Source organism: Drosophila gunungcola (genome assembly GCF_025200985.1).
Source record: "Drosophila gunungcola strain Sukarami chromosome 3L unlocalized genomic scaffold, Dgunungcola_SK_2 000002F, whole genome shotgun sequence".
In the NCBI taxonomy this organism is placed as follows: domain Eukaryota; kingdom Metazoa; phylum Arthropoda; class Insecta; order Diptera; family Drosophilidae; genus Drosophila; species Drosophila gunungcola.
The window spans coordinates 2611715-2625193 of record NW_026453178.1 but is presented as its reverse complement, the minus strand read 5'-3'; the positions used below and the strand labels follow the sequence as shown (position 1 = coordinate 2625193).

Sequence of the window (13479 nt, the reverse complement as noted above, 5' to 3'; positions counted from 1 at the left end):
TTATTTATATTTTTGTTTTAAAGGAAATGGATTCCCTTTTTGTTGAAGGATCTGGAGAGGTATGTTATTTTCCAAATTTGAATTATTTATTTAAACCTTTCTTTCCTCTGTCATTTATTTGTTTGCCTTTCCTCCTTTCCATATTTTTGGCCCCCAGAGTATTCCCTTCGAAGATTCAACGGAAGTGAATCTTGAAAGTGAGGATTTTTGGAATTCAGCCGATGAGGTTAGTCTGCCGTGCGAAATAAGAGTGAAATTAAATAAAGCTCTTGTCAGTGCATCGAACAAGGGCAAAGCTGAGTTTTCTGCTGCCATTGTTCTGTTATTGCTTTTGACAGTGCTCTTCAAAAGCCACGAAATGGGGAATTTGGTTAGACCGAGGTCAGCTGCACTGTGGCTTCACTTTGCATAATTAAATATTTATATTTAGTTATAAGTAAATACCACGAGCTGCAAATCGATGCATCCGACAACAGTTTGCACTCTGTTCTTAATGAGTTTTCGATCTCCCTCTCCTCAGGCGACAGACATCTTCGACGCCAGTGGAATGCAGCCCCCGGGACAGACGCAGTACACGCACGAGAGGCGTAAGTGCATCCCCGCCGGAATCTATTCCACTCCGGCACTCCGGCTAATGTGCCCAAAGCTAATGCATATTTTTGCCTTTCCGTTTTCATTTTTTACAGCGTACCGCGGCATCAAGGGCGAGAAGGGCGAGCGGGGGCCCAAGGGCGACAGCATTCGCGGTCCGCCGGGACCGCCGGGTCCGCCCGGGCCCAAAGGTGAGACGGCCGCCTATCCGCCCTTTGTGGAGACTACGAGTGCGGGGGCTGTGAGTATTGCAAATTGAGACTTATTCGTTGCGAGCATCTGCACAGAGAAAAATTGCATTCATATGGGTCAACTTGGGTCTCTTTGGTCAAAGGAAACAATGTTTAAATGGAATTTCTAAAAGTATGTAGTAAATACCTGTAACAAAAAAGCCTGTTATCTTAAGTACCAATCGTAAAATAATTTACGGTTGGCTAATTAATGTTTTAGTAATTGCATTAAAATTCGCTGGATAAAAAGAATCTGTTTTAAAAGTAAAAACGAAGCGGAACAAATAAATAAATTCTGTTTTGTATAAGTTATTATTGAGTTACTAAAAATGAAAAGCTAACAATTTTTCTCTGTGCGGTTGTGGCGGGCAACGCGAAATTGCCTGCCTGCCATAACGATAACGATGTGCCGTGGAAATGTGATCCGATACATAGCGAAGTGCTAAGTTTGTATTCCATTCCTCCCCAGAAATACACTGGCGAGTGTACATGTAATGCGTCTGATATCCTAGAGGCCATCAAGGACAATGAGTCGTTGCGGGAAACGTTGCGAGGAGTGCCCGGAACGCCGGGCAAGGATGGAAAGCCAGGTACCCCTGGTCACACCGTAAGTACAGCTCCATTTCACTTAGAGTGATTTTCTCTATCTGTTTTGGTACTCTAGCAGAGGTTTTGTTAACTATGGCAAGAAATTTAACAGAAAATTATATAGAGAAAAAAGGAGTACCCCATAAGATTGTATAAGAGTGTACCAAATATAAAAAGAAAAACATTTAAGGGTTTAGTTTTACTCAACTAAGTATTGATAACCTTGATATTTATATACTCTTAGTTTTATAAATGCAAGACTGCAGTTTAATTTTGCTCCTAAAATCGGGAGGGAGCTATCGGTCTTAAACGAACTATATAATCAATCTGAGAGGTAATTTAAGCCTCGGTAGCTGGAGCTGAACATTCTACCATGTTTTTCTTTCGTTCGTTGGGCTTATCTGTGTATACGGCAATTTCGAGTTACAACGGGTTGGCAAAAAGGCAATATTTGACATGAATCTAACACATTTTCAATTTCATTACACACATCGTCTAATCTCCAAGAGTGAGTTGCTGAAGCAGGGGGATGGTGGGTGGAGGATGGAGGATGTATCATAGGATGGACTGGGGAATTGGCGAAGAGGCAGGGAGATTTTAGAAGGGGCTGAATGTTTTCCTATGTCAAACATCATAATTTTGTGTGTGTGTGTGTGTGAGTGTGTGTATGTAACCGGAAATGGAAAAAAACGTTAACGCACACACACACACACACCCAATCACACTCACAATCGCGCAGAAGATGAGGCAAAGGAGGAAAATGGGACCGAATCGTAACGAAAATTTCTTTATGCGGCAGCTCACGCTTAAACACTTATCCACTCTCTTCTCGGGTGCTACTCGTTATATTATCTCATCAAAAAGGGGGAACGTCTTTGGCAACCATAAGAGTTCACTGTGGATACACAAACGATGAGTTTCACGTCTCCATGTCTGCATGTCTGCATGTCGTCTTGTGTTGAACTACACTTGACTATGTACTTGCCATTTACTATACTCCATATCCAAGCAGCGTGTGTGTACCCAGTGCGGGTCAAAGGCAAAGTCCACAATGTTACAACCTTCTCTTCGCTCGGCCACTCGACTCACTTAAGTGCTTATCACGCAACAGGGCCAAAAAAAGTTCACTTTGAGCAGAGCAGCTAACCGAAACCGTAGAAAACGCTGAATGCATGTCCATTACTCTGGGAATTATTCAAAATGCGAAAGGAGGCCAAAGACAGACCATACAATACTGCTCACCATTCAATCTCGCATTTTCTGGGGCACTCCAGCAACCTGTGGAACGCAGCCTCTTCAATGCGATGCAATACATCAAAAGGAAAGCGGTATGCCGGGCATTCTGTGGTCCATTCACCAGCAGCTAACTGCTAGGGAAATATGCCAGCTTACCCTAGAAACCCGGTCCCAAAATCCCAAAACCCCCACCAAAAACTCCCAAAAGGCTTTCTGCTGGCACGGTGAAATATGGCAAGCTGGCGCGCATACCGGAAATTCCTGCGACAACTTTGTTGCCCTACTGCTAATCCCTTAACTAATAGCAATTAATTTAAAAGACGACGATAAGCAACAGCTACACGGCTACACAGCTACGTAGCGATATAAGAACATGGCACGCAAGTGGCTCACAGCGTGACCATTTTGCATAAGATTAAGAACATCGGGAGACACATTTTTTGTGTGCCCATCCATGTCGCCTATTGGAATGTTGGGACCTCCCACACAAGCCTTATCCCGATCCCAGAACCCCTGGCTTCGAAAACCGAGCCACATACCAAAAGGACGGGCCCAGCCGCTTAGATTAATGAGCTCGGACTAAAACGCAACGATTATGTAAATCGACCGCAGCCAGTTAGGAACCCCAAACACCAAAGTCGAACTCTCCAAGTCGAACCCCGTTAGGAGTAGACCGTGTAGAACTTGCCATGTAGACGTAGATTTGTAGCTCGAAGGACGCAGGACACGTTATATGCACGCCCACTAATGTGATTTATTTCTCTGTCGCTGCCGGCGACGTTTCTTCCCTTTCTACCCTTTCTCCACCGCTTTTCCTCCGTTTCCGTTTACATTTATCCAGGGAGCCACCGGAGTGCCAGGAGCTCGGGGCGCCCGGGGGTCCGAAGGTGCCCAGGGGCTGAAGGGCGAGCCAGGCGTCGACGGACTGCCCGGAGTCGTGGGTCCGCCGGGACCACCGGGTCCGCCTGGTTTGCCCGAGAATTACGATGTAAGTATTCCCCAAAAAGGAGAACCTATTTGAAATTATTTACAAGTTTAAATGCTAAATTACGTTCTAACGGGTCTCGGACGATGAATTCATTACAACATTTTAAAGTGCATTGCGGGTTTCATGTAGAGTTTAAGATTGCTTCTTGCTTGTGTAGTCCGTTATAGCAAAACATCTTTAAAATACCTTAATTCAAATCTAATGTGAACCGAAATCTGGTTGAAATCCAACTAGCAAAATAACATATCGAATCAATCTATTTTTTAATAAGTAATTTTTCTCTAAATCGTAACACATTTTCCTTCGTGAGCTCAAAATGTTGTTTTTAAGTGGATTTTAATTAGAATAATTTTAAATTTGAAATGGTGTAATAATAAAATAAATATATATAAATATATATAATATAATACAAATTATATTAAAGGTATTAATATTTTAATAATAGAAAGTGTTAAAAACTTTAAAGTAAACCCTAAAATGTTTCAATACGCACAACAAAACTAAATCTCAACAAAATCAATTTTCAAATGTTTTATGATCTGAGGTAAATTTTTGTTATGATCAGCATATTATTTTTGCAAATTTTAAATAATATCAATAACTTTTAAGATTTCTCTACTGAAACCCCCAATTATTTCTTTGGATCAACCAAAGATCTAAGTCTCTTGCTCTAAATATATTAACAAAATACTTTTGCTCTTCATAGCTGGTACATGTTAAACATTTAATATTTGGTTAAACATATTCAAAGGAATTATATTTATAGAAAGCAAGAGTATTTATTCTTCGGCTAATCGAAGATACAATTATTTATAATTTTCATTAATTCGTTTTCGCTTTGCTTTCAAACAAAATTGCACCTTTTATCTTGGACAAACAGAGGCGTGATGGCTAATGCAGTTGCTCGATGACTGGGCCCGTACTTTGCCTCGTCTTTCGTCTTCCGTCTTTCGTCCTCCGACTTCTACTCCTTGTCCGTCTGTTTTCAATCACGCACATCTTTATGAATTGCGACTGGCCAAGGTAAACGTCCGTCGTGTTTTACAAGCCGCACAATTTGCCTAAACTAATTTCCTTCCTGGCTCGCGCACTAACTGTGAAAAATTACCACCCAGCTGGTGGGTCATGGCGTCACGCCAGCTTCAGGTTCAGACTCCAACTTCTGAGTCTGCCAAAAGCGGGCACGTTCAGTGGCCACCATTGTCGTTGTCGCGAATGCCACAAATGGCCTATCTCAGCTAATAATCTTAAAACCGCAAAGGTTCCGCGAACACATCTCCTGGCGAAAGGGCCGAAACGAAAGCGTCTTGAGCACGCGAGCGGCCAGGCCTAACCCAAATTCAAGTGGAGTCGCTGTAGTCGACGTCGAAGTCAAGTGGAGTGTACACAGGGAAAAATTATACGTATAGTAATTTATTTTTATTAAATCAGTATCTAGCAAGCAACAAGATGTGAAAGGGAAAATGTTCAGCTGATCATAGTAAATTGGAAAGCCAATCATAAAATAAATAACATTTCAATCTAGAGAAGTAATAAGAAAAGCATAGTTAAACAGGAATTTAGAATTTAGTGATACAAACATTATTCAAACATTTTAGACAATTTTTATGCAATTTTATCTGAATAATGTAATAATTTAAATTTTCTTTGAAAATAAAAGATTTCTAATTTATATAAAAGATTTCTAATTTATAAAAAGACTCGACTAAAAATATATATTTTTTTACTTTTATATGTGGGTTACTTAATTAATTTCCTTAATTAATTTGTTATAATCAGGAACTTGCATTCTTGATGATTTTTTTTTGACAAAAGTATAAAGCATCAATATATTTATTTTCTGTGCAGCTGTAGTCTTTGGCTTAGGCCCTTGGATTGGCATGAGCTCAGTTTTCAGGACTCCTGATTCGGGTGCCGCCAGCCGCATGCCGCATGCCGCATGCCACATGGCAATGTCGATGGCGGTGTTCCAGCTGGTGGCAATTACCGTTATCAGCGCACGGCGCGCAGTTCACGCGGTTAAATGCGGTAACACGCACACAGATACGGATACAAATACAAATACAGATAGGGAGCAGGAGCAGAAGAAGGAGCAGCCAGTCACCCACACAAAGGCGAGGAACACATCACTCCTGGCGCACTGGCATCCTTTGAACCCTTTCATGCAAGAGTGAAACTTTTCTTTTTGCCGCCCCGACTTTATCGCCGCATTTCAACGCCATATGTTGCCCGCCGCATTCCATCTTTCCATCTAACCGTGTTTTTTGCGGGAGTGGGTGGGCCGTAATCATTATCGCACTGTTACGTTTATGAAAGTGTCAAGCTACTTGTGGTCGACGAGGCGGCAGTAAAAATCAGACAGCCACTCGCCTGTTGGCCCACCGCCCACCGTCCGTAGCCCATTGTTTAATGTCGGAGGGTTTATCATCATTATCATCAGCAGGAGCCTTTTAAAAGCTTTCTGTGGGTGTCATACCCTCGGTGTTATCCAGCGGATTGGGCGATGCCAGGAGACACGACTAGGACAAATGAGTTTGAATTCGGGCAAACAATAATAAAACAGGAATCAGGAAAAAAGAAAGGGTCGCTAGAACAGTGTCAATGGAAAATACTTAGCAAATATTTAAGTACAAATTAATTTAATAGAATATATAAATCCTTAACCCCAAAATTTTATAGGGTATACGTTTATTATTAGCTTAAAGATCTCAACACCCCAGACTTTGTAAAGGCACATTCAGAGTGCTTAAGAGGAAAATGCTTTTATGTTTATTAGAACGACTTTTGATTGTTGACACGACTTTCACTTTTTCAGATGTTTTATTCAGAAATCCAATTAGTCAAGCCCATGAGTGGCCCCCGGTGAAAGTTGCAATTTTGAAACTTTTTCTTTCTGATTTGATACCAGTGAAATCATCTACTAATGCGCTTTAATTTCACGCCCATTGCTCTATATTATTGTAAAACGTAAATCGAATCCACAAAAAATTATGTATTCTTGTAACAATCAACACATAAATAACAGATAAATTGGAATCCAACCAGGACCTTCAAGGTATAAACATTTTAACAATTTCATCTTATGTTCCCATCACTACCACCACTTAAATAAAACAAAACCAAAAGGTTTGCCACTGGGCTAAGCGATGGCCATACAGCCTTTAATGGACTTGAACCACTTGGCATCATTAGCCACGCCCCGAAATCAGAGTACGGCGGTCCGCCCTCCTAACGCAAAAAAAAAAAAAACTAAATAGATCATTAATCAAATTTCCGCCGTGTGTTTTCCTGCATGTGGTGTTTGTTGATGTCCCTTCGTCAAAAAGGGCCGCCTGCTGCGGAAAAAAGATCTGGGAAATGGGGCCATGTATCGAAAATAAATTGTACAACAAGCAAATATTTAACAAATTACTATGCCCATACACATACCCGCACAGGAATCCCTAATGGTCAACTCGATGGGCACATTCCGGGGCACGACGCAGCCGGGGGCCAAAGGTGTGTCCGGCGAGAAAGGTGATGCCGGCCCGAAAGGAGAACGCGGCGATCCGGTAAGTCAGAGGGCATGTCTAATAAATGGCCCGGGTTTTCCTCACCTCCATTTTCCCATTTTTCCCTGTTTTCCCTGTTTTTCAGCTCCTAGTTGTGTGTGCGTGGGTGTATGCATTATAAAGTGTTTCCCGGGCCCACACGATTGTTGTTTCAAACATATAATAATTTCTGCCCTATTGACTACTCAATTGATTTTGAGGCTTCTTAAAGGGGCAAAAGGGCCAAGGAGCTGGCCGTTCTCCTCCAAATGAGCAAACACAGGCTGCGACAGAAATTTGATTTTGGTCTGGGCCATAATCGTTTTTGGTAGGCCATTTTGGGGGCAGTTGGTTGAGGCTTACATATATGATATAGGAGTGTGTGTTGGCTATCATTAATATTAGTGGTAAATAAGGTAAAACCCCTTTTGTTATTAACAATCTCTGAAAAAAAATATAGATGGGTCTTTTTAGAAATTTAGAAATATTTCAAATCGAATTCAAAGTATGCTTTCCAAAATTTAATATATATCATCTATATGCCCACTCAAATTAAATACTTTTTTTAAATAGCTAGAAAATTATGATTTGTGATTATAACTTATGGTTATCAAAGTACAAATGGCTTGCTGTCTGTCCGCAAAGCTTTAAATTCCTGAAATTTTACTGCTCTCTAAAAATAAATATCTGGCAAATAAATTCCAAGCTATTAACCCCGTGAAAGGATAAACGCCCCAACTGCTGAATTACTTCTCTGAGTTCAAGCTAAATTGTACCCAATTTGATAGATAGTAATAATTCTCTTTTTCGGGGCGCTCACAGCTCCTCCAGCTGAGCTCCTCCCCCAACCGCTCTCATATTTATGGCATCGCAGTCATTTGTGCAGGAAATACACAATTTGGGACATAAATTTCTATCAGCAGTTGTTAGCCCGGAATGCGTCACTTGAGACGATGCCGATGTCGCCTGATTTCTTGTCTGGTCGGGGGCCAATTTGTGTGCATTTATAGCTCATTTGATTTTCACTGGATATGATGAGGGGATGAGCTACTATACTATGTGTACGATATATGTCCCCTTCCATAAACTATTCCATTTCGTTTCTTTTCACTTCTCGTTTGGCATTACTTTCATAATAAGTTTTGGCCATTTGGGGAGCTCATCCTGCTTAGGCGACGCTTACTTCCCAGCCATTACCCTGTATGCCATTTAGCAGCTTAGTTAGGGTGGCTTTGCACCCTCGGACTCTTCAGGACCCTTCAGAACTCTCCAGGATCCGTATCCGGATCGCCCCTACGTATTTCTTTTATGTGCAACCTCAAAACTTAAATCCGCCAGCAGGGCTCGCATAATGTGCTTGTTGTTAGTCTGTTTGTTTGTCGGTTTTTGGCCCGGGTTTGGTCCGGCTTTGGCTGTTCCTTGGCCCGGTTGCCTCTCACGTGGACGCTTTCGGGTGTCGCAAATTACTCCTCACAACACAACAGCCAAATTGGGCCCATAAAGACACGGCCACGACCTTTGATATACATAAGTAATATTTATGCGGCTTGTGGCAGAGGTGGAATCTGGCGTAACAAGGTCGCTTTTAAGTAGTTTGCCCCCTCGTAACCACACCCGGATTTAATCGTGCGTGAAATAAAAAGAAATTATGCAAACACCCACACAACACACACAAAGCACATATAACGTATAGGAAAAACAAAAAAAAAATCGATTGGAATTTTATGATAAATTCACGCCCAATTTGTTGGGTAAACGACGGTGAGCCCCAACCCGCAGCCATTGCATTACAAAATTTCGGTGAAAACTAATATGGAAATTAGCATTTTAAACGTATGAATACACGCACAATTAGGTACGTTTCATTAAGCCTAAAAAACAGACGCACACAGGGATCTTGAAAGACAGCCTGCGGAGCAGTCGAGTGTGTGCGTGTGTGTGTGTTGCCTTATTAATTATTCATTAGTTGGTATTAAGTTGGCGATATGAAGCAGGGCCCCGAAAAACAGAAAGCTCAGCCAGCCAGCCATCTCTCCACGATTTTACCCAACATGAAGCGTGCGAATTTATGGCGAACCATTTAAGGCGCTGATGATGTGGAAGACGACGACGCTGGGGATGAATTGAGTCGAGCCCTCGAAGGAGGGAAAGAAGCAAATTTCCACAAAAGGCAAAGGAACCGGAGAAAGGAATATGGTTTTGTGTTTTCGGGCTTGTCACCAGGCCAGGCATTGCATAAATTTCTTCTCTCTGTGAGTGTGTGTGTTTGTGTGGGATTTCGGAATTGATTTGATTTCAAAATGAGTTTGAATTGAATTTTTTCTGTCGTCGACAAAACGTTTGAAATTGAGTTTTACGGCCAAATTAGGCGAGAGAGCGGCTGCTGCGGCTGCTATCCCGATTCCCGATTCCCATTCCCAAGACCTTTTTCCCCCCTGGGCACATGTAGCCGTATATTTAAGACCGTAAATCATTTCACACACTTGCTTTCGTTTCTCCATCTCATCTCGTTTACGTTTACCCAAAAACAGGGTCACAAAGGTGCGCACGGACCCAGCGGCGCAAAGGGTGAGCCCGGCGAACCGGGAACACCGGGACTGCCGGGATTGCCGGGCCAGGCCGGACAGCCCGGCGGACTCGAGGGCCTTGCCAGCGTCAACGTCAACGGGACCAAGGGCGAGAAGGGCGAGAAGGGCATGCGGGGACGGCGCGGTGGCTCCGGCCCCACTGGACCCATCGGACCGCCCGGAAAACCCGGCGCCATGGGCGATATTGGACACTCGGTAAGTGGGAGAAAGAAAACGGGCTTAAACTCCGGCCACTCGCAACTTTTACATGCATATTCATGAGATTGACCAACTTTCACATGCTTTCATTTCACCCATTTTGGCCAGCAGCGTAGCCAAAATCTGTGGTGGACAAGTGAAAACATTGTTTCAGTAACGGAAAAGAATTGGCTGCAGTAGTGTGTCAAATTATAAGGGAATAATATTATTTGTTTACTAATTCCCATTTTCCTATATACATTTCAACAACCAATGAAGACAAGAAAGAGGTTAATTTAAAGGAAATTGATGTAAATTACAAAATATAAAGAAAACTGACAGTTGAAAAAATATATTGCTCTAATGGAACTTAACTTGACTTTTCAAAAATTGGGAAATCATTAGACTAATTTTATTTAAAAAATAAACAGAATAATTATTGTATAATATTATAAATTTATCCCTATAAACACTTGAACTCAATCATATAATTTAACGTATAAAGTTTTGCAAACTAGATTTAGAAAAAAAAAAACAATTTTAAAGCGACTGACATCAATTGCTCTTCCATTTTTGTAAGCAACTATTTAAGTTCTGTAGACATTGCAGCATGAATTTTTACGAAGGTCAGCCTTCTTAAATTTGTAAATCATATTTGGAAATTTTGGCCCCCTTCCGACGTCCGTGATTGAGACTCCATTGTTGTTCCTGCCTCACAAAGTTCACAGACAAACAGACATTTTTTTGGCCACATTCGCGATCTAGACAATCAGGGCACTGAAAGTGGTTGAGACACAGGATGAGAGCAGCGGCAAAAAACGAACAAGAGCGCTGGAATAAACTCAAACGAGAAGTATTTTAAGAGCATTTTCATCACGGTTTTTCGGGACGGAACGCGGCAGTCGGCGCATCGCACGTTTCCAATTGCAGTTTACCCCGAATTTCCGCTATTATTCCGCAAAACCAACAGCTAGGCATGGGCAGAAAGGAGCAAAGTTTCCCTTTTCGGAACTCAGCCAGAGAATTGAGAGGCAGGCGCGTGTGCTGCACTGTGTCCTTTGGCATTCCTCGGCATTCTGTGCCAACTGGCATTGCTTACCGCCCCAAAATCAAAATCATGCAACGTATTTACATGAGCTGCCAGGCCAAATGGAATGGGACACACGGAACTTTGGCTCAATGGCCTGAACGAGCGGAGAGACAAGAAGCGTTGCGACTCGAGGATTGTTGCACTTCGGAACGACAAAAGTTTGCCCGTTTTTGGACCATTCCTTCAAGTTGCCAGTTTGGTCCGATTGCCTGCACTAGAAACTGCATTCGAGCCAACTTCATGTGGCTTTTGGCTGTTGGTTCTTGCTGCCAATGATCTTATAATTTGGCTCCAACTTTCCCACTTACGGGCTGGGGAATGTGATTTTTGCTGGCCATATGCAAACTTCGCTACGTGCCACTGCCATTTAGCACAATCATTTTAATCAATGAACGCATTTTAAACTGGTTTTAGTCACAGATCTGTTTTTTCTGCCATAATATTGGTTCCCTGACTCTAAAGAGCCTTAATTTAATTGATTCGCAGGGGCGCCCTGGGATGACAGGACCAAAGGGTGAGATGGGTCCCAAGGGACCAAAAGGCGATACCGGCGGACGCGAAGGGGTAAGTGCCAAAAGTCGATGTCAAATAAACACCCCGTCTGGCGGCAGAATGGTGATGGATCACTAAGGTTTTTGGGTAAACTGACCGGCTGGACTTGTCTGCAGGTCAAGGGTGACAAAGGAGACCGAGGTCAGGATGGTCGCGATGGCTTGCCAGGACCTCCTGGAATGCCCTCAACCGGAGGAGGTGATGGGGATAGCAGCGGAGTGCAGTACATTCCAATGCCAGGACCTCCAGGACCGCCGGGACCACCAGGACTACCGGGTCTCTCAATTTCGGGGCCGAAAGGAGATCCCGGAATGGATTCGCGCAGTCCCTTCTTTGGCGATGCCTCATATTACGGCCGACCAGGTGAGTTATCTTAAAAAAGTCATGAACCAAATATATTGTAAATATGTCAATTGTGAGCTTAGTTAGCTAGTGGTCAATATGTGTACATAGTTAGCATTATCCTTGCCCACGAGCCAAATACCTAACTTATCCGACCGATATCAATCCATGTCATTTGCATCGTTTACTCGTCATCAAGGAGCGCGCTCATCCTTAGACGAACTCAAAGCACTGCGAGAACTGCAAGATCTGCGCGATCGGCCTGATGGCACAGCCGGTAATCTCAATCTACAATCTCAACTCCATCTACCATAATAACCGTAGAGTAGCCTTTTTTAATGTTGCATGACTTCCCCGCCCGTTGAACCATGCTAATTGCCTTCAGTTCCCAAAACCAAAAACATACAAGCACACACCTTTTCTTTCGCCATCATGCCTTATTCACACCCATTCATGAACTAGCACCATTAATGGGGCAGCCAGTTCCCCATATTTGCACATCATCATTAACTCATTTGCCGTTGATAGAGTACAACGTGTAAACATTTTCTTTATGCGCGTACTTTCACACCGTCATGACTTTTCCTCCGCCCAAAAAGAAAACCTGCGACTCATGGCTTCCACACAAATATTAAATCATTCAGTTACCAGTAACCCAAAATAGTAGAATTTTGCCTATTTTTGGCGAGCTTTTGACTCCTTTAGTCTGTTTTGGAGAATATAGGTGAATGTGCAGATGAAATTTAAAGCACATATTCGAATATGTAAATTCAGGCACAAATTTAGAGCATAAGGTATCCATTTCCATATTTCTATTTATTTTTGTTTAGTATACAGAATGCAAAGGGGTCAAAAAATATTTGGAGAATAACAATTTTATTATTTGCTTTTCCAATGAAAAGGATGGCTTTACATTTGTTATTGCATGAACCCTGGGTTGGTTAAAATATTTTCAAATATCAAATGTAATGAAATTTTGAACTTAAAATACGCCAAATACTTAGAAAAAAAATATAAATAAACATGTATTGAATCTTGTGACTTAGCACTTGGAAAGTATGTATGCAGGATATCGAGTTATGTGTCATAATGCATGAATTATCCTTTCAGAGACTCCCCGCCAGACAGGACATTCCCACAAACATGAGGAGACCCTGGGGCTCATGGAGGGCGAGGAGCCCACCTACTCGGCCTCCTCGTCAAATATGAACATGAAGATTGTGCCCGGCGCAGTCACCTTCCAGAACATCGATGAAATGACAAAAGTGGGTGTCGATTGGTTAAATTTGGCAACTGCCATGTATTTTTAAACTCTTTCGTTTGGCTGTTTTTTTTTTTGTATTTCCCCCGCAGAAATCTGCCCTCAATCCGCCGGGCACGTTGGCCTACATCACCGAAGAGGAGGCGCTTTTGGTGCGCGTCAACAAGGGCTGGCAGTATATTGCGGTGAGTTTCGAGCCAAATCCTTTCGACTATGGGGTTGGATTTGATTTCTGGCTCCTAAGCAAACACAGGGACCTTTGGGTAGCACTTTTAAAATGCCAAATATGACAGGCGCTGAGCCCGC

The 13479-nt window shown here is 42.5% G+C and overlaps 1 protein-coding gene across 17 annotated transcripts in view; it reads left to right on the top strand.

Annotated features, from left to right (window-relative positions):
* LOC128257216 (collagen alpha-1(XV) chain) overlaps positions 1-13479 on the top strand; it is a 60324-nt gene that overhangs the window by 39818 nt on the left and 7027 nt on the right. For 7 of the 17 annotated variants that reach the window (XM_052988129.1, XM_052988128.1, XM_052988124.1 and 4 more), the window contains 13 exons: positions 24-59; positions 158-226; positions 521-587; positions 687-832; positions 1291-1428; positions 3487-3633; positions 7071-7184; positions 9695-9946; positions 11505-11582; positions 11687-11933; positions 12112-12189; positions 13023-13177; positions 13266-13358. In XM_052988129.1, coding sequence (XP_052844089.1) covers positions 24-59; positions 158-226; positions 521-587; positions 687-832; positions 1291-1428; positions 3487-3633; positions 7071-7184; positions 9695-9946; positions 11505-11582; positions 11687-11933; positions 12112-12189; positions 13023-13177; positions 13266-13358 — 1620 coding nt within the window. The remainder of the gene's footprint in view (positions 1-23; positions 60-157; positions 227-520; positions 588-686; positions 833-1290; positions 1429-3486; positions 3634-7070; positions 7185-9694; positions 9947-11504; positions 11583-11686; positions 11934-12111; positions 12190-13022; positions 13178-13265; positions 13359-13479) is intronic. The other 10 variants (XM_052988133.1, XM_052988131.1, XM_052988130.1 and 7 more) reach the window with 3 other exon arrangements.